Source organism: Danio rerio, chromosome 7 (genome assembly GCF_052040795.2).
Source record: "Danio rerio strain M-AB ecotype USA chromosome 7, GRCz13ab, whole genome shotgun sequence".
NCBI classification, from domain to species: Eukaryota; Metazoa; Chordata; class Actinopteri; order Cypriniformes; family Danionidae; genus Danio; species Danio rerio.
Genome location: NC_141027.1, coordinates 24567047 through 24587500, shown reverse-complemented (window position 1 = coordinate 24587500; position 20454 = coordinate 24567047). Strand labels below are relative to the sequence as shown.

The following is a 20454-nucleotide window of genomic DNA, read 5'->3' as shown; positions in this document are numbered from 1 at the left end:
GTCCAGGTCAGTGTCCTCAACATATATGTTCTAAAAATATATGGAGACTTTATAACAAATGTTATTTTAAGAAAGATAATTAAACCATACTGGTAAATAAATAAATACAACTTTTGTTGAACTTTTTTTTTTTTTTCACATGGCTTGTTGGTGGTCTGGATTGGTTCACTTAAATGGAAAGAGCAAAATTAAGATCTGTTAAAAGAAATTTTTAAAACCTACAACACATTATTTGTGAATAACACTTCAGGCATAAACTTAGTTTTTGAAATGCAAGACATTAAAGGGATGGTCCAGTTTGATATCATATTTTAAACTTTACTTTATGTGTATTGTAGATATTACACCTCAATTTAAACATAAACACCATCTCTGAAATGTAATACGCTCAAAGTTCAATGCAAGGGTTTTACAGAGTTAGTTTGGGGAATTTGGGACAAATACATCCAGGCTATTGAGATCACAAACGCTTCAGGTTACAAGCATACACCACATGCATACACTCCACACAGCAAAGGGGCGAAGCCAGAAGCGGAGAAAGCTAAAACACTGTCCAAACGCTGCTATTTTTACAGAGCTTCTTCTGTTTCTGTATTCATGCTTCCAAAGGACATGGCACAAAGAGAGAAGTGCTTACAATTTAATTTTAATTCTGTTCCAGAGAATTATAAATAATATATAGCTAGCATTTGACAAAGGACAGCTTCCAGAATATCTCCCAGTTCACTGCGGGATTTGGCTAAAAACTCCTGGAGCAGCTCCAAATAAAACAGAAAAAGCTGTGGATTGTGAGCCACAACCTAAGTATTTGCTTAAAATGCTGTTTGGCACCACTAGCAATTTAGCTACAAATTCATATTTATCCGTCAAACTGCTGTAAACACCCATAATCTTCATCAGTGCTGCAGTGTCCCTCTATGCGGCTGCTTTCCGTGTGTTCTACATCTCAAATAAACTCGCAAAAGATATGTGAACATTTTATATTGTTTACAATGATTATTTCGAATGTATGTGAAAGGCGTGAGGTTCAGCTGTCTCCTTTTAATTTTGTCCTATTCAGGCTTAAGCTGATACGGCTTACAGCTATTCTTACTGAGAGTACCTACACAGCAGAGACAAAGAGCATGCTTGTGGAGGTGTGACGCTTTTCCTGGTGACCTGGAGCCGATCCACAAATCAAAGCATGTTATGTTAGCTAAACAATCATAACCTCTTGAGGGCGGGCCTTTCAGAGGAACTAGGAAATATGACAGTCGATTTCATGTTAGCTGAGTAGCAGTATAAAATTAAAGTAAGATATACGAAAAATAACCTGATTTTCTACAAATGAAGCATGAGAACACATTGATTTGGACCCCATAAACACAACCAAGCCTTAAAATTACACTCAGGACAACTACTTTAATACTTTAAGATCCTGCAGGCACCCTTTGCAATGACGATGAATGTACTAGTTATTTTACAATATACTAGTATTTAACTCAAAGCGCAATATAAAAGGTTCAACTAGGTTAATTAGTCAACTAGGCAATCCATTGGCCAACAGTGGTTTGTTCTACAGCCAATCAAAAAAAACATTATTAAGGGGGCTAATAATATTGACCTAAAAATGTAAAAAAAAATTAATTGCTGTTGTTTTTATTTAATTTTTTAAAAAGAAGACCTTCAGCAGAAGAAAAAAACAAAAAAGAAATAGTGGAAGTTTTCTTGCTTGCTTGAAATATTTGAACAAAATAAATAAAAATAATATTTAAAGGGAGAGCTAATAATTTTATCTTCTGCTTTGCACAAATAAAAATATTTATTTCTAATGATATATACAGTATTATTATATGATAAATATATGAATATTAATATATTTAAATATTTTAAGGTGTGCATTATATTACAAACATAAGTATATACAGTTCGCGCACATATGTAATATGGAATATTAAGGAATATTAAGTAATAAAAAAAAAACTCAAATAACTCTACGCAATTAGTCACGATTAATCAATAAAGAGCATCACACAACAGGCTTTCTTGTAATCTAATGTGTTTGCCAATAAATATTCACTTTCGAGTGAGCTATATCTGTAAACTGGTCAAACTCTTATAGCAGTTCTTACTTTTATGGAATCTTCACACTATGATTGAAAGTTATAAAACTCCAAAAGCATTCAATGTCAGGAAAGCTATAATCTCAGTAGCTTTACAAAGTACACGTGATACAAGTTGGCCGTTACACTTTCTCCAATGGAGGTTATGATCTCTTTACAGATCTATAGTTAAACTACAATTAGCCTCATGCTTGTGTGCTTGATCTGGGAGACAGAAGTGATGTCTGAGGAGTATTTATTCCTTCAAATATATGTTTGCACATCAAGCCACGTATAGCTGGACAAAATAAAATGCATGTAGATGTATATAAAGGGTCTTACGCCACAACAGACGACTGCCAGGTTGAAGAAATGAGCTGGACAGTCTTCAACCATCAGCCGAAAGGCCTCCACATCCAGACCAAAGTCCTGAAACGCACAAATAACTCATTTTGAATCTTGAAATGGTTCAAACACAACTACAGAAAGATGCATCGAGTACAAGCTGTACTTAAATCATCCTGACGGTGATCGGTTTAGTGCTGGCTCATAAACCGTAATCAAACACTGATTTATATGGTGATGCACAGGACTAAAGCAACTAATACTATTGTTAAAGGATTAAATGCAACAAATAGTTAATCTGCCGAATCTCATAGTAAGCATATCAGCCTGATTAACAGCCATCCGAACACATTCCTTCATTATCAGAGTGGTTATCATCTCACATGCAGTAAACTATGACCGGTATTCATAAACCAATAAAAAGCTTTTATCAGCTATTTCAGAACAACTTACAAGAGGAAAAAAAGGCAAAAGCATATTCACCTCAACCATGTAAATGGATAATATTTTTAAAAGTAAAAAACTATGAAGGGGAAAAGACTGTAATAAATTAAACATGTCATTTTACAATAAAACACTGTTAAATTTATAGTTTCTGGAAGACAAACAAAAAAGAAAAGCGCAAACTGAAATTCCTAGAATGAACTGTGACATTTGATGGTTTTCCCCACATCCATTCACTAATTTTTCTTTTTAGAATCACTTATGTACATTATAGTTTAATTTACATAATTTAAATAAATAAATATTTATGGAACAGCTGTAAAAAAAAAAAAAAAAGTTTGTTGTTTTTGTTTCATTTGTTTCAAAACTATTTTTAAATTCAGTTATAATTCCCAGCAAATAAATGAAGTGTGTGAATAAAAAGAACTGAGTTCTTATGCCCCATATGGTGATGTCACCAAAACCGGACAGGTGGACAAATCTTAACTTTAATTAAAAGAAATAAATATATGCAAATAATAAATAAAACTACTGCTAATAATAACAACAACAACATTATACAAATGCAAATTGACATGAATAAAAAATTTAATTAAAAAACGGTCATGAAGAAGGCATGGAGGTTTTTCATATGTAGTAAATAATAATTTTTGTAACATTTTAATCCTTTATTTTTTCATATGTAAAGATATTTGTGTATTGCTGTACATCCTGTGTGTATTAAGCGTTTGAACCTGCATAGGCGTATAAATAACATGCTCTGCGCTGGACTTTAGACCTGCTTTTTGTTGGTCAATGGCGTGGTCTATTTCAGTTCCTCAAAATAGCAATGGGCTAACAATGTGCCTTAACACACCTCCTTTATAGACCAGAACGCCCATGAGTCAAATGCAAATCGTGAAAAAGAGTTGCATTTATTTATTTCCCTTATATATCAGGGGTCGCCTCAGCAGAATTAACCACAGTTGTATATATACATATATACGTATACCCGTGTTTATGTACAGTATATACACACAAACACACACATATATATATATATATATATATATATATATATATATATATATATATATATATATATATATATATATATATATATATATATATATATATATATACACATACATATATACATATCTAAAAATTTTTATAGTCTACAGAACAAACCATCATCATACAATAACTTGCCTATTTACCCTAACCTGCTTGCTGTATTGAAGTGTCTTGAAAAATATCTAGTCAAATATTATTTACTGTCATCATGGCAAAGATGAAATCAGTTAATAGAAATGAGTTATTAAAACTATTATGATTAGAAATGTGTTGAAAAAAATCTTATCTCTGTTAAACAGAAATTGGGGGAAAATAAACAGGGGGGCTAATAATTCTTATTTCAACTGTATATACACACACGCACATATACACGCACGCACGCACAGGTATTTTAGTCATTATCTTAACTAATGGAACAACTTCTAGCAATAAACTTGGTTTCAACATGCATTCACTTAACCACCTGGCTTTTAAAAGGGATAATTCCTAAATTAAAAATTTGCCAATTTACTTAAGATCAAAATATCAAAGATATGGAAAAAGGTGAGTGATCTTGATAAACCACCGGTAGAAAAACACTTTTTCATTTCTCAGACACTTTAACCAACACATGTAACAGGTTTTGCACATTTGCAGATGTTGTGACTTAAATTAAAACATAGCAATAAGAGTGAATAATTTATGTTTATTGTTATATAGTCAATGTGGCATAATTACCTTGACATTTATACATGCCGTTTCGCTTTAAGAACAGAATTCCTATAATGCTTGGTGCTACTGAGAGCACACCAGTAATATTGGCACAACGAGTGTGTTTGAGTTCGCTCCTGTTTTCAGTGTACAACAACCAACTTTAGTAAACAGTTCATTTCAATTGAAGTTTCCAGACATCATTATTGCTTTCAAGAGGAAAGGACCAAATAGCACCTGCTAAATGACTATATGTAATCTAAATGGAAAATTTTTTTAGCTTCCTGAACTGATATCAGCTCTTTAAAAGTTAAAAACCAACCAAACAAACAAAACATACGGGCAAAATAACATTCTGTTAAACTTAATAGCTTTTTATGATGTTTTTAAGGACCACGATTTGCTAAAATCTTTTTGTTTGTTCAGTAAACATTTTTCTAAAAATAAAGCTTTATTTCTATAGTTAAAATATGCAAGATTTGTGAATTTTTTTTTTATTTCATTAAATGGGAAAGTTTCTAAAAACTGCATAATTGCAAAAATTGTTTTCTTCTAATTGCACAACATCTGAAACTAAGCTGTTTTTTTTTTTTTTACCTCTGTTCGTGGGAGGAAGTCAGGATCCGCCTGTATCCGGCCAATAATCTCACACAGAATGATACCATAAGCAAATACATCCACCTGTAAAAAAACAAACACATCAAATCTTAAAAACCAACACATGATAACAGAACAATATTCTCTACAAAAGAGAAAAATGTTGCTATATTTGCATTAGATATTGTGCAATAACAATAATTAGATAAGATATGTGTATGAAACTGTCAGTTAAAGAACTTTGTACAGAATCCATATAATCAGACAGTGTTAGACCTTCTCATTATAGCGTTCTCCACGGAGCACCTCTGGCGCCATCCAGTAGGGGGAGCCCACCACAGCCAAACTCTGCTTCTCTGCCTCTTCACTGAAAAACAACAAGAGGAAACTCATTAACTTAAAACGACCCTACAAGCTCTAACTTTTTATAATTACTCCCAATTTCCAAAATGAACATCTGTAAATCCAAGTTCATCAGCCATGTGTGCGTTTATATGCCAAAAAATGTAACTTATGAGGACTTATGTTCTCTTAATTATAGCTGGCACAGTCATACTCTGCTGAGACACACTTCCTCAGTTTTATTTTGGTCTGTGACTGTGTGCTGGGCAGAAATAGACAGAGGGGAAGAGTGCAGACGAGGAGAGAGAAAGAGAGATAAATGGAGTAATGCACCACAGTGTAAACAGCATTTGGAGACGTGGGTTAGTCAGAGTGAGGGAATCCACCACAGCAAAACTGCTCAAATACCTTGTCCTTTTTAGGAAAGCTTTCCAAAAAGCCTCCATTTAGCTATCTGCTCGGCCTCCTTCACATACACAAACACCCGTGGTTTTACACACAAACATGAAGCTATTGAAAACGCACTGAAATATGCATTACATAACATTTACTGAAATACCAACGTCGAGAAAAATAGGACTTTGTGTGTGTACAAGAGATCTACAGAGATCTACAAACACACACTTAAAAAGTGCCAGCATTAAAATAAAGTCTATGTTGAACCTGACACTACATGTACACATACTAGACTTGTTCATAATGGAGCATTAGCACACTACTTACTATATACAATCATGTATAGTCTCTACAATGTTTTAGGCATGTTTGTTCACTCCATGATTAACACTTTAAAAAGTAGTGATGATCACATGACATCACATGTTGAATTAATCTGACATCAAATTGTGACGAGAAGATCATGATGAGTAAATTGCATTTTGGGACACATTATGTTGCAAACTGCTGTAATTTAAGAGTTTATCAGTAAAAGATAAAAAGGCTTATAAAAATAGAGAATTATCAGTAATTTTTTGGAAGTGGCGCAGAGGGGAGCTATGACACCTCTTAGCAAGAAGGTTGCTGGTTCGAGTCCCGGCTGGGTTTGCATGTTTCCCCCCATGTTTGCGTGGGTTTCCTCCGGGTGCTCCGGTCTCAACCACAGTCCAAAGACATGTGGTATAGGTGAATTGGGTAAGCTAAATTGTCAGTAGTGTATGTGTATGAATGAGAGTTTATGGGTGTTTCACAGTGATGGGTTGCAGCTGGAAGGACATCCACTGCGTAAAACATATGCTGAATAAGTTGGCGGTTCATTCTGCTGTAGCGACCCCTGATTATTAAGGGAATAAGCCGAAAAAAAATGAATGAATACATTATTTTAGGAAGTAATAATTGAAGAGTTCAGATGCAAAATGCTAATAGCTAAATGCTATCTGAAATGTTCATCTAAAATGATCATTTTTATTAGGCTCCAGTGTTTGGGTTCAGTAATTTCACTTTTATGGCACAGAATAAGTTCTTTTCATGGTTTTCAAAGCGAAATAACTCAACATAAACAAAGGAGGCTGAGAATAATGCTCACTTTCGATGGAAATTTCAGACGGCACTTAAAGGTATTAGCATCTGAACTCTTCGATTAGATTTATTCAGCAAGGGTGAATTTAACTGACCAAAAGTGATAGTAAATAGGTTTATAATCTGGTAAAAGTAATAATTTTATTACAAATGCTGTTCTTCTGAACTTTTTAAAGAATTTGAAGCAGCACAACTCTATTTAACATTGAAAATAATCAGAAATGTTTCTTAGCGGCAAATTAGCATAATAAAATGATATCTGAAAGATTATGTAACGCTGAAGGCTGCTGTCATGATGCTTGAACAAATTACATTTAATAATATTTAAAATCGAACAAAAAATGCTTACGGGTAGTTTAATAATGTGTCGGGGCTCTTTGGGTAAGGGATTTATTAGAATAAACAGCAAAAATTAGTCCAAGGCACTCGAAACATGAGGCAAAAAAAATCTATAAAAAAGTTTTTAATATAGAAAACTTTTGTATTTAAAAAAAAATTTTTAATTTAGCTGTACATTTGATTATATATTTAAAATGGCAGCATAGTGGTTGAGTGGTTCGCACTGTCGCCTCACAGCAATAAGGTCGCTGGTTCAAATCCCGGCTGCATCAATTGGCCTTTCTCTGTGAAACTTGCATGTTCTCCCACAATGTTCGCGTGGGTTTCCTCCCTGCAATATAGTTGGTTAAAAACAGCATGCGAGCAGCACCTAGATGGCCTACTAGCTCTGACAAGATTCTGAAGTGCCCGTCTGATGGATGCTATGCTATGCTATCCCATAATGCAAGATGAGAATTTATGAATGGGGAAAAAAGCAACGCAACTGAAAGGGGTAGGTCAGCTGACAACAACAAATGGGTGATGTAATACATCAGAATTTTATTTATACTACTCCCATTCATACTATATAAAAAGAACTTTTTTAACAGTTGTGTAGTAAATTCCAATTCAAATATAGGACTTCCTCGAGTAGTAGGTAATTTCAGATGCAGTATTTTTTTGTTTATTAGTAGATTAACTTGCTGGATTAATGGTTGCCTTAAAACATATTTAAGAAAATATGTTTGCTAACAAAAAACAAAAACAAAAAGACAACAACAAAAAAAAAAACAGACATTTATGTTTTTAATGTATTACTATATTTACTGTATCTTTTATACAAAATAACAGCTTCGAATAGCATAAGAGATGAAGCCTTTCAAATTAACTAACCTCAAGTCTTCTAAATGGTCTAAATACTGTTGCAATTACAGTTCCAAAATGTAATGTAATGAATTTTTTATTTAGTGCCATGTCAGCAACCAAGGCTATCTTCATGGCAGGAATCTTTCAACAATAAATATACAATTTAAAAATTAACAAACAAAATAAAACATAAATTAAATAAGATTTTTTGTGTTAATACATGATAAAAATTCTAAAATCTTTTCTGGTTTTACTTTGTCAAAAATGTCCTTAAAAGAGTTCATTTCATAAAAAGTCCTTCTGGAATCAGTAACAGCAGGACAGTCCAGTAAAATATGTTTTACAGTAAGATGAGTTTTGCAGCACAAACACGGAGTAGGGTTTTCACCTTGGAGCAAAAAACCCTGTGTAATTCTCGTATGCCCAATACGACATCTGGTAAAAACTACTTGATCAAATCGATTCTTAAAATGTCTTGAAATCCAACCTGAAGTTTCACACAGAATTTTATGTAGTTTTACAGTTCCAAAATAAAACGATGTTAATCTGAACACAGTCATTCTTTTACAGAATAATCTCAAGTCATCTAAACAAGAACCACACACAAACAGCCCTCCGATGGCACTTAAAATAACACACACACACACACACACAAACACAACGTGTTCGGGTGGTACACTTTAGCCACCGTGTTATGTAACATTTGTGCTGAGACAGCGTATGAAAGGAAAGCCAAACAGAGACTTGCAAACCTCCGCTCTCATACATGCATTTAGACAGAGGCCCTGTGCTGAGGAACAGATCACACAAGCACAAGCTCACTTTAATATGTCCCAGCATGAGTGCTTCACTAAAAGGAATGTTAATCCACAGGATACACGGATTAAGTGTTACATACAGTAGCCTGCTCAGCACAAATATTAAAGCAATATTGGTAATACTGATCCCTTACTTAAAGGTGCACTCAGTTATTACAGTATTATTATTGCATTGTTGCACTACACATTACTATGGTTGCAATAGTTTTTGGATAAAAAACAAACTGTAAAATTACCTAACAGTAGTCAGTCATGATTTTTTTTATATGAGGTGACCAGCTCCAGGTAAGGTAAAAATCTTTTACCAGTGATTTTGAGGTAAAATAGTTTAGCATAAATATATTCCAATGAAGGTAAATGATTGGAGGCACTCTGAAATGACACCACACACTTTAACATATTATTTTTAAGCCTCTCTTGCATTAGGGATTAAAAGACTTTCAACTGATACATTTGGAAACATTTACCTCTTCCCTTCATTTCCTTAGTAAAAGCTAGCAATTACAGTGTGATGATTATAACTGCCAGGAGGGCAACTTCACACAAATAAAGCCTCCAATGATCCTCATATTGGAGAATCCTGTAATAGAGACCGATTTAATACTGTATATCATTCAACACTCAAAAAGAATTCTGCCTTGATTATTTTAGGAGAATCAAATGAACTTTTCTAGTCATCTTAACTTACATCAATCAAACCGACTCTAAATAAATGACTAGTGTTAATACTGTAATATTCAGATCAGTGTTGCCAGATCGGTTTTGAATTTGATTGTGCAGGTAAAAAAATGGCATAGGCTGGTTGACAAAATTTGGGCGGTTTTGAAACAAATTTTATTTGCAACTTATTTAACAAAAATTAACTGTGTGCTCCTACTCCATTCAGTTAGAAGTGACCAGTGCATAGCCCAAACTGTGTGGGCCCACTTGCAAAAGGAAAGTTGTATCAAAATCTGATTCCCTAAACAAATCGGACTCCACATCCTGTGCATGCGCATCACACAGCAGCACCTACAGTTAAACTCACAGCGATTTGGCGATGACACTTTTATCGATCTTTTTTTCGCAATTGACACAACAACAAACATAGAAGCGTTGTCTGATTGACAAACAGCACCTAATTATATTCAAAAGAATATAAACCGCCAAATGGGATGAATTAACACCCCAATTCTAAAGTAAAATGTACTCTAATAGGTAGTGTAATCTACACAACGAGCACAGTGTGTGGGTCAATGTATCATGTTGTGGTGCTTTGACTGCTGGTGTTGATTGCTGTATGGTTAACTTAAGACAGTTAAAGTAATTCGGTTATTTCCATAAACAGATTATTTTAAATACAATTTAAATAAATTTAAATATTAATATAATATTTTGGGCAGGTTTTGGACAGGAAAAAGTGAGCTATGACTGGCAACATTGATTCAGATTTTTGTTTCATTTACAATAACTGGTTTCATTGTGATGCATGTTAAAATATATACTGGATTTCAGCATTTTTACTCCAGGCTTCAGTGTCAGTTCCAGATTATTATTATTTTTTTATTCCAGATTATTATTATTTAATATACAAAATATTATCTATCTATCTATCTATCTATCTATCTATCTATCTATCTATCTATCTATCTATCTATCTATCTATCTATCTATCTATCTATCTATCTATCTATCTATCTATCTATCTATCATACATTATGCATTTATTTAAAATGTATACTATAAAATGTTTTACTGTCACTTAATCATTTCAATGCCTTAAAAAAAGACAATCAAACTACACTACCTCATGCCCATTTATTCCTTGTATTAAGGTGCATTTTGTCTATCACAAAAAGTGGACAAAGTTAAACATATAAATGGGCTCTAAAGTACGTTATGTTATGGTACAGTTTGGCCTCATTTAAGTGGTACTGTCCCAAATACAATGACCCTGATAGTTTTAGGCAATCAGCAGTGTGTGTACAACGCATTCCAAAGCGCACCTTGCCATGCAGCAGAAAAGTGCCTTCAATGTTCCAGCAGTAATCCAGAAGAGATTTGATTACACTGCACTTAATATGATTTTAAGCACACTTTGAGGATTCAATAAGAGATAAGACCACCAAATCTCTAATAGCCAACCATGTGATCCTTATGAGAGGTGTTAGAGAAAGAGAACAGAAACAATGTATTCATATTTTAATGCACTGTTACGATTATGCTGATTAAGATCAAAGTTCCAGTAAGATCCAATTGCCTTCTATCCCACTTAATCCAAACAGTGGTTCATTGATTCAGTAATATTAACGCTTGTAAAGCATGATGAAATAGGTGGGAAAAGTCCCCAGGAAACCTGAACAAGCGTTCACAAGAGGTACATTTGAATTCATATTAATACTCGTTGAAAACAAAACCGAAGGCCCGAGGCTGGTTTAACACCTGATTTGGGTTTTATGCATGTCTGGAATTTGCCTTTAATCTTCTTAAAGGGACAGTTCACCTAAAAATGAACATACTGTCATACTCGGTCTCCACTTGTCCCAAACATGATTGAGTTTCTTCAGTTGAACACCAAACAATAGGCTCTGAGGAATGTTGGAAACAAGCAGTCACTGATTTGAATGGGATTTTTCCCTACTATGGCTGTCAATATCTACTGGTTTCTTTCAAAATATTCTAATCAAGCTAGATCTAAGACTTTTCTACTGATAAATCTTTGTTAATCAAAAAAAAAAAAAAAAGTTCAGATAATGTTGAGTCCATTTTTGTTTTTGATTGAACTGTCCCTTTAAGACACAGGTGTCAAACTCAGTTCCAAAAGGGCCGCAGCTCTGCACAGTTTAGTTCCAACCCTAATTAAACACACCTGATCAAACTAATTGAGTCCTTCAGGCTTGTTTGAAACCTACAGGTAAGCGTGTTGGAGCAGGGTTGGAACTAAACTGTGCAGGGCTTCGGCCCTTCAGGAATTGAGTTTGACACCCCTGCTTTAAGATCTTTGAGTTCATAGTCAGTGAGAGTTAAACTGAAGTGTCTTTTTGGCATCAACAGTGTAAATTTTCTCTTATTCTAGCATCTACATGAACTATATGTGCGTGTCTCCATTAACTGTACATGCTTCACATAATGTGCGAGCAGATACTCGGGCCATTAAGGGTAAATGTCAACATCATAAATCGAGCATATCGGAGGCATTTAACATGCAATTCATTTACATGTGAAGCACTGTGTACACAATCGACTGAAACAACATCAGGGCAGGACAGGACTGGAAGTGTGGAGGCTGCAGCAACCTGAAGATGTGCTGACCGCATCACACGCTCTTAATCATTCTCTCTCTGGATACAGATACTGTACAAGTGCTTTATGGGGAAAATGGAGGCTAATCAATCAGGCCTCCATTTCTCTCTCTGGAAGAGCGTGGTATATCTAATCTTATCTCTCCAGTTATGACGGCACAATGTGCTGACCTGTGATCAGGGATTTTCTCTGCCAGGCCAAAGTCCCCCACGACAGCAGTGCAGTGGCCGTTTTCCCAGCGTACCAGACAATTCTATACACGCACAAAAAAATAAGAAGAAAGAAAAAAAGAGAAAGATGAGCAACAGTGCATCTTTCATTATTATTATCATTTTTATTATTTTTTTTTTTTACTTTCATTTAGAAAAGAAGAAATGTACAATATAAATCGTGAAGTAATCTGTAAGAGACTGGAATACAAGTACATACAGTTACAAAGTGATAAGAACAAGTAACAAATTAGAAATAGAAAGAAAAAAAAAAGAGAACAAAATAAAGAAAAGGGAAGTACAAAATTAAGTAAAAAGCACAGAATGCATCAAACACTAACTTACTGGAAGCTTGATATTTTCATCAGTTTCTATTACTCTCAGAATTTGTTGTTGTTAGATAAATGTATAGCTTTAAGCAAGGAATCAATTTCAATTATGAAATGCTAATGCTTTAATCCAGTTTATTGATTAATGTTAAGCTTAAAGTGTTCCTGAAGGGATAAAAAGAGTGGTAAAAGGAGAAGTGATCCTTTAACATGGCTGCATCATGTACTGTAAGAATCCCGTGTGAAGCCTTCAGAATACATGATTGATGTGTGCTGGTGTTCAAAGTCTCTGTAATAAACGTACCTTGGACGTTAGGTCTCTGTGAAATATGCCTTTGCTGTGGAGGTACTGCAGTCCTCTGGCAATATCCAGACTCAGGTTTATTCTCACAGACCAGGACAGAAGCACATCACTGTTCAACAGCTGCTCCAGATTACCACCATTAATGTACTACAACACACACACGCACACACAGGTCAAGATGTTGGGGACATCTATAGTAGAAGATTTAGATCAGGGGTGCTCAAAGTTTTTTCCTATAAAGGGCCAAGAAGCAAACTTGACTGAGTGCTGTGGGTCGAATAAATACCTAACCGTGTATATAATATATTTGCCATGGAAAATTTTCTAATTTATTCGGTAATAACTAGAAAATGTTGCTTTAAATCATATTAACTAATGCAGTATAATTTTTTACATTTTATAATAAACTTACTACAGTAAAACAAACAATTCCATTCATAACACGCACAGATTCCTTGTGGGGCTACCTATTACTACAGAAAACAGTTATTGCAAGCGGATAATAAATAATTTGAGATTGTTTTATTTTACAAAGTATTGATCAAATAAATGCAACCTTGAAGAGAATAAGAGACTTTCAAACGCATCAATGTTTACCAGCCACAGACTTTTAAATAGAAAAGGTTATCATTCAGTTTTTTTTAAAAAAAAGATACATTAGGGTTTCACCAAGTTAAATGTAAGACTTTTAGAGATATTTTTAAGACCATTATGAATGAAATTTTAGACATACAGGGCTAAATGCTAAAGATTTTATTTAATTTCCCAGTTGGAAAAGATTTTCATTTGCCCTATCGAGATATTATTATAATTTAATACATTTAATAATATTAATAACATTAATAACAACAACAACAACAACAATAATAATCATAATTTAATAATAAAAAATCTAGGCCAAATCAGGATCTTCAGCAGTAAACAAATTGAGAAATTTTAAACAAATGTTACTGTAAAGAAAGTAATTAAATGCTATTTTTAAATGAAGAGTTAAATGTTTCACTGAGATTGGAATTTTTGGAGAAAGTATGGGTGTTAATTTGGTAGCTTTACATATACAAAAGGAAAATTAAGATAAAAAAAGAAGATAAAAAAAGATTTAAGACCCACAATTTAATAATTTCAGCAGATTTAAGAATTTAAGGCCTAAAATTAAGCTACTGATATTTAGGACATTTAAGACTTTAAGACCTCACAGATACTCTGTACATGAAACATCAAACCCCAAAACAAACTGCATAATTTTTACCCAAGTGTCTGTTTTTTATGTTTTAAGGTCAATTCAGACAGCACCGATACACGCTAACAGACACGAACGGTCACGACATGTCACTTCTTAGACAATCTACAACCCAACAAGCAACCAATTCAGCATGTTAAATTAGCGAAAAACAAGACTGGACAGAAAGCAACAAGGGGGTTACACTGATCCTTCAAAACCTGACAAAGTGTCTGTTGCCGCCTGATGGTGCTGTGTGAATTGGCCTTTAGTTTACATCTGCTTTAGCTTTTGACAAACTGAACTGTATCCATGTGTATTAGAGCTCTCCTTACCTCTGTCAGAGCATGTAGGTGTCCCTCATGAACACACACTCCCACAAACCTGAACGACACACATGGAAGAAAGGATAAGGGTGCTGGAATAACAAAAAAAAAAAAAAAAAAAAAAAAAAAAAAAAACAGTAGAAGGCGCTACCAAATTCCTTTAAAAGCAACCCTTCGCAAAAATGCGAGCAGGAACACCTGCATTTTGAAGGCAATCTTAAGATGTAAACACACACACACACACACACACACACACACCGACATGCACATTTAATTCAGTCACACACAGACCACACAAGCCGGAGCAGGTTAAGCAGACAAAAGATCTAAACTTCTTATCCTGGCGCATATAAACAAACACACCCCCTGTATTGATGCGAGGGATTTGTTTAAGATGAATACATTACAGAAGTGTTGTTGAGTCAAACTCTCCGGTTTCCGATTAAATATTTGACACTATCTAAACAGCGGCTGCAGATCTGGAGGCATGACCAAAGACAAAAGCCTCCATCCTGTGACATCAATATTCATGCTGTCACACAATGATGTGTTTATTGCCCGTCAGCACAGACTTTGTCCTCTAGGCAAACTGGACTTCAAACAAAACATTCTTTCCATTCTAGAGGGAAGAGTGGAGAAAACTCGCAAATAGAAATTCAGAAGTAAATAAATTAATTATTCATAGATATTAACTCTCTCTCTCACTCTCCTAAAATAGACTGTTTTTAGTACATTTGAGAGAGAAGAGCCATCAATTGAGGTGGTCACATTTAAGACTAACAATTACTGATATTATACCATGGTACTTTTCTGTCTGACTTACTGTATCTTAAAGCAGTAAGGGCTTATTTTAACTTCAAGTGCTCAAGTCTGATTAAAAGGTAATAAAATTGCTACATTTATATTTTATTATTAAGGACTGGCATACAGTTGAAGTCAGAATTATTAGCCCCTCTGTTAATTTTTTTTTCCCAATTTCTGTTTAACGGAGAGATGATTTTTTTTTTAACACATTTTTAAACATAATAGTTTTAATAACTCATTTCTAATAAACTGATTTATTTCATCTTTGCCATGATGACAGTAAATAATATTTGACTAAATATTTTAAGAAACTTTTTATTCAGCTTAAAGTGACATTTAAAGGCTTAACTGGGTTAATTAGGTTAACTAGGCAGGTTAGGGTAATTAGGCAAGTTATTGCATAACAATGGTTTGTTTTCTGGACTATCTAAAAAAAATATAACCCAAAGGGACTAAAAATTTTGACCCTAAAATGGTTAAAAAAAAATAACTGCTTTTATTCTAGACAAAATTAAACAAATAAGACTTTCTTTAAAAGAAAAAATTATCAGACATACTGTGAAAATGTCCTTGCTCTGTTAAACATCATTTTGGAAATATTTTTAATAAATAAACTAATAAATAAAAATTCAAAGGCAGGATAATAATTCTGACTTCAAATGTACCTCATTATAATTATATTATACAATTTAAATAAAAAAAATAAATAAAAAAAAAAATCACAAACAAAAGTAGTAAGTTGAACTCAAAGAAACTTTTCAACATTTGTCCATCAAATGTAAAATATGCACTACAATTCAAAAGTTTGAGGTCGGTAAGGTTTAAAAAAATAGTTTAGAATCATTTAAATTAGCTGACCAGAATTTCTATTTTATTTACTGTGAAAACTAAAACTGCAACACTGCAAGATTCTGCTTTTCTCTCACTGACTCGATGCTCCAGAAATCTATTAGTTTAGGAAACAATGTAAAAAGGAGTTCAGCTGCTTAATAATTTTGTAGAAGCCATGATTTTTTTTGATGAAACTTAAAAATATATAATTTTTTTTTTGTTATAAATCTGTCACTTTTATTCCATTTAATGCTTAATAAAAGTATGAATATCTTCAAAATGTACTTCTGCTTAAAGATCTATCTATCCATCTACAAATAAAAAGCAGACAAAACCTTTACTTCATTTTATAGATTTCAGCAGCCTCACTGCACACTTAACATTGTGGATAATGGCTACTGTCTGTTTTCTCAGACCACAGATATGTTGGTGTTTCAGACCTGAGTATGTTGGGGTGTCTGAGGCGGTTCATCAGCTGCACCTCCTTCAGCATGTTGGCTTTGTTACTGGCCATAGTGTTCATCTTCAGAGCCATCACCTGCCCTGTGCTGCGATGCTGAACCTACAGACAGAGAAAATACTTTCAGTAACAGATAAACTGCAGCTCTATTTACGTCTGAGGAAGCTGCGCGGGCGGGCGGAGGGACGGACGCACGCACACGATTCATCCAGACTTCAAAGTGCCTTGCTGCAGAAAACATTATCTGTCCTCAAGAGGATGCAAAACTATTTTCACAGAAAAAAAAAAAAATCATAACTGATCACGAGTTGCTCTATTAAAAATACTATTGAAACACACAGATCGGCTGCAATTATACGTCAAATTTTATACTTTCATTCAGAAAGGATGTCATCATAATCGATCAATAGTTATGCATGATGCTACTGGTAATCCTAAATAAAGTCATTTTAAACATGGGAAACATTTTAGTTATAACAGAACACAAATTAATCAAACATCAGAACAGAAAAGTGAATGAAAATTACAAGTATTAAACAAACAGCAATTACAATAAACACATTACAGTCACCTCAAAATTATGAGGTTATGTCCAACATATTCATATACATTATGCATTCATTTACATTCATATTCTGTGAAAATGTACTTACATCATGTAAAGGTTGTGGTTATATTTGTAGACTTTGTAGAGAGAAAAGTTTTGGTTTTTAAATAAGTAACTTGCTTCTACAAGGCTGAAATTGTCATTGTTGTATAAAGAATTTGCTCAAATAATGACAATTGAAATATATTACATCTAAAACACCAAGCGTAAATAATGTTTTTAAAGTGAAACTGAAACCAGCAGTGTGTGAGAAATGCACTAGTATGCAAAAATCAAGTTTATTTTTTGCAGTAATTTCAAAGATATAACTTAAAACTATGGTATTGAGTCTAATTGTAATTTTCCCAAAAAAGGACAAGCCATTCTCGTAACTTTGTTCATTGTGTTACTGAAATGTAGCCAATTAAAGGCCAAGGCGAGAAATACTGCTTCCTCTTTAAAAAAATAAAAAAGAAAAAAGAAAAAAGAAAGAGGAGGAGACCGACAGAAACTCTAGCTGAATATAACCTGCTCCTAATCAGTTTAGGTTCACAGACTAAGTGACCACGGCAACTCAGAGTAAAAGTTATCTCTTTTTCAGAAACAGGATTGACTTACCCTGCTTTCTCGAGTTTGATAAACCTGAAGCCCAGAGTTTTTCTCATTTCATGGTTAACATACTCTAAGTTTTCACTTAACCTCCTTTCTGAAACAGGGCCCTGGTAGCAGATATCGCAGCCTCTGTTAGTTTTTACCTTGTACTTTTTTTTTTTTACATTTATTATTATTTGTTTAGGATATGCATTAGGTATTAGGATATCGTTTAGGAGCCGCGTGGGAAGTATGAACAGCACTTAGCAGTGACAATGAAACCGAAAGCGTGCACATCATTTAAATAATCATATCGCATTTTAGAGTTGATTACAACAAGCATTAACCCTTTACGTACAGAGGTACACAAAACTGCACGTCAACATGATACACTTTTTTTAGCGACAACATCAGCAATGCCGAATAAATAGTAAACCTGTTTAAACCGCTGAAAAGGGCCACGACTGTCCTGTCTGATGAAAAGACGGCCAGTCTGTCACTCATCGTGCCCAACATGAAGACAGTCATCCATAAAAACCTCTCAGACAACTACACATAAGTTCAGGATTATCTTATAGAACTGCTGACTACTTGGAAATGTAGATTTTTTTTTTTTCACGGACGCAGCGGCGTTGCTTATTTAAAAAAAAATATATGGTCATATTTGCTATAACTTTGCATGAACATATCAAGTTCAGGTGGAGAAAAAAAAAGATGATCTCTTTTTTTCCAGATGTTACCGTGGTGACTCGTAATATCTGCGCTCCATTGATGGAGCCTTTTATAGTCACGACCGTGCACGTTGAACTCTGAATTAGTCAACTTAAAAGTTTTTAGTTTCAGAATAGCTGATTTGAGTTGGGTCAATCAAGTCTGAGTTTTCAGTCTCTTGGTAAGTCAACTCAGATTTCAAGTTTAAACTCGGAGTTGGTTGAACCTCCTTACTGAAACAGGCCCCAGATCGATTTTCAGTCGTCAGGCACCCATTTCAAATTATACTATAGTAATTTATAGTAACCACTATAGTGTTTTTTAACCATACAGACACTGACACCTAAATAGAGAGGTTGCACAAACAGCTAAAATGTTGCTAGAATTGATTTTCATGTATTACCAAAAATAATTGGAGGCCATGTCCATGTGTTGTGCGATAAGTCGATATATTGAATATTGTGACAGGCCTAGAGGGAGCCTCAGAAAATGCCCAAGAGCTTGTGCAGTCCATATCACTCATTTGATTGAATTCATCAGGACACATTTCACAGGAAATATTAACAGACCCACAACAAGCTGCCTGGCCCACATCTGGACTCAGTAGCAGCCCCGATAACACATACAGACTTACACAAACAGTTCAACACAGCACCATAATATTTTGGTTCATGGCAACCACAAAAAACAGAAAAAGAATTAAAGATTGATGGGGCAGAAATTGTTATGTGCGATTCCTTTCATGACTATAAATTAAAACAGCATGCTCTTGTCTAACTCTGATGCTGTCTGAACATGTTCCCCCTGATGACAGAAATATTTCCACAAAAAAATAATAACCCCGAGCAAGAACGTCCATAAAGGACTGAAACTCCCAGCATCCAAAGCTTCAAGGGTATTCTCTTTAACTTTGACTGTCATTTCGCTTTTGTATAGACAATCTAATCAAGCGAAGGCAGAAACCAGTCTCTGATAAACGACACCCAAACCGGTGTCTCACCGTCTGGCTGCAGGATCTGGCCTGCAGCAGTAAAGCGTGCAAGCTAAGATATCGGGATAACAATGAGCACCATTATCTGCTTTTGAGAGTCTCATGCAGATCAATAGCGGGAAACTTTTAAATCCATAAATGATCTGATATGATTCAGGCCTGCAGCAAGAGCGATGGAGGAGTGTGGGATTGCTGGCACATCTGAGGGTGTTTGCACAATGCATTTTATCAAAGGTAAACAGCGCTGAGGTGCAGCGCTTTCTCAGGGATGCATTTACAGAAGACGCCCTGAACACACATCATATTTATTTCGGCATCCTGTGATAAAAAAAAATATCTGCGCAGTGAGGAATTGTTGTCCTTTAGGCGACTGAAGAGAAAGTCTTGTTTTCCTGAGCAGGAAATCTGTGTGTGTCTTTTCTGAATTAGGACTCCATGACGACTATAAGACATAACGGTAAATCAATTGAAGAGCAAAACTTTTACACTGCAAAATTTAGAGCTTAAAAACAAACTGCAATCAGTAAGTAAAAACTCTCTGTATTTACATATTAATTAATTCATTCATTAGTTTGTTCATTTATTCATTCACTCAGTCATTCGTTCGTTCACTCATTTGTTCTTTCGTTCCATCGTTCGTTAGGTGTGTTTGACTTGAACCATGGCTGCAGCCGGTGATCAACAAGATTAGCCGAGCACATGCGGGGGCGGAGTTGAAAACGGAGCCGTCATGCCTGA

At 34.5% G+C, this 20454-nt stretch overlaps 1 protein-coding gene across 1 annotated transcript in view; it reads right to left on the bottom strand.

The window, feature by feature from the left end:
• tesk1b (testis associated actin remodelling kinase 1b) overlaps window positions 1-20454 on the bottom strand; it is a 42480-nt gene that overhangs the window by 5978 nt on the left and 16048 nt on the right. The window contains exons 2-8 of the mRNA XM_087261036.1: window positions 16818-16939; window positions 14752-14800; window positions 13198-13344; window positions 12526-12608; window positions 5490-5580; window positions 5214-5297; window positions 2424-2510 (exon numbers count right to left, since the gene is read on the bottom strand). Of these exons, the coding sequence (XP_087117162.1) occupies window positions 2424-2510; window positions 5214-5297; window positions 5490-5580; window positions 12526-12608; window positions 13198-13344; window positions 14752-14800; window positions 16818-16939 (663 nt within the window). The remainder of the gene's footprint in view (window positions 1-2423; window positions 2511-5213; window positions 5298-5489; window positions 5581-12525; window positions 12609-13197; window positions 13345-14751; window positions 14801-16817; window positions 16940-20454) is intronic.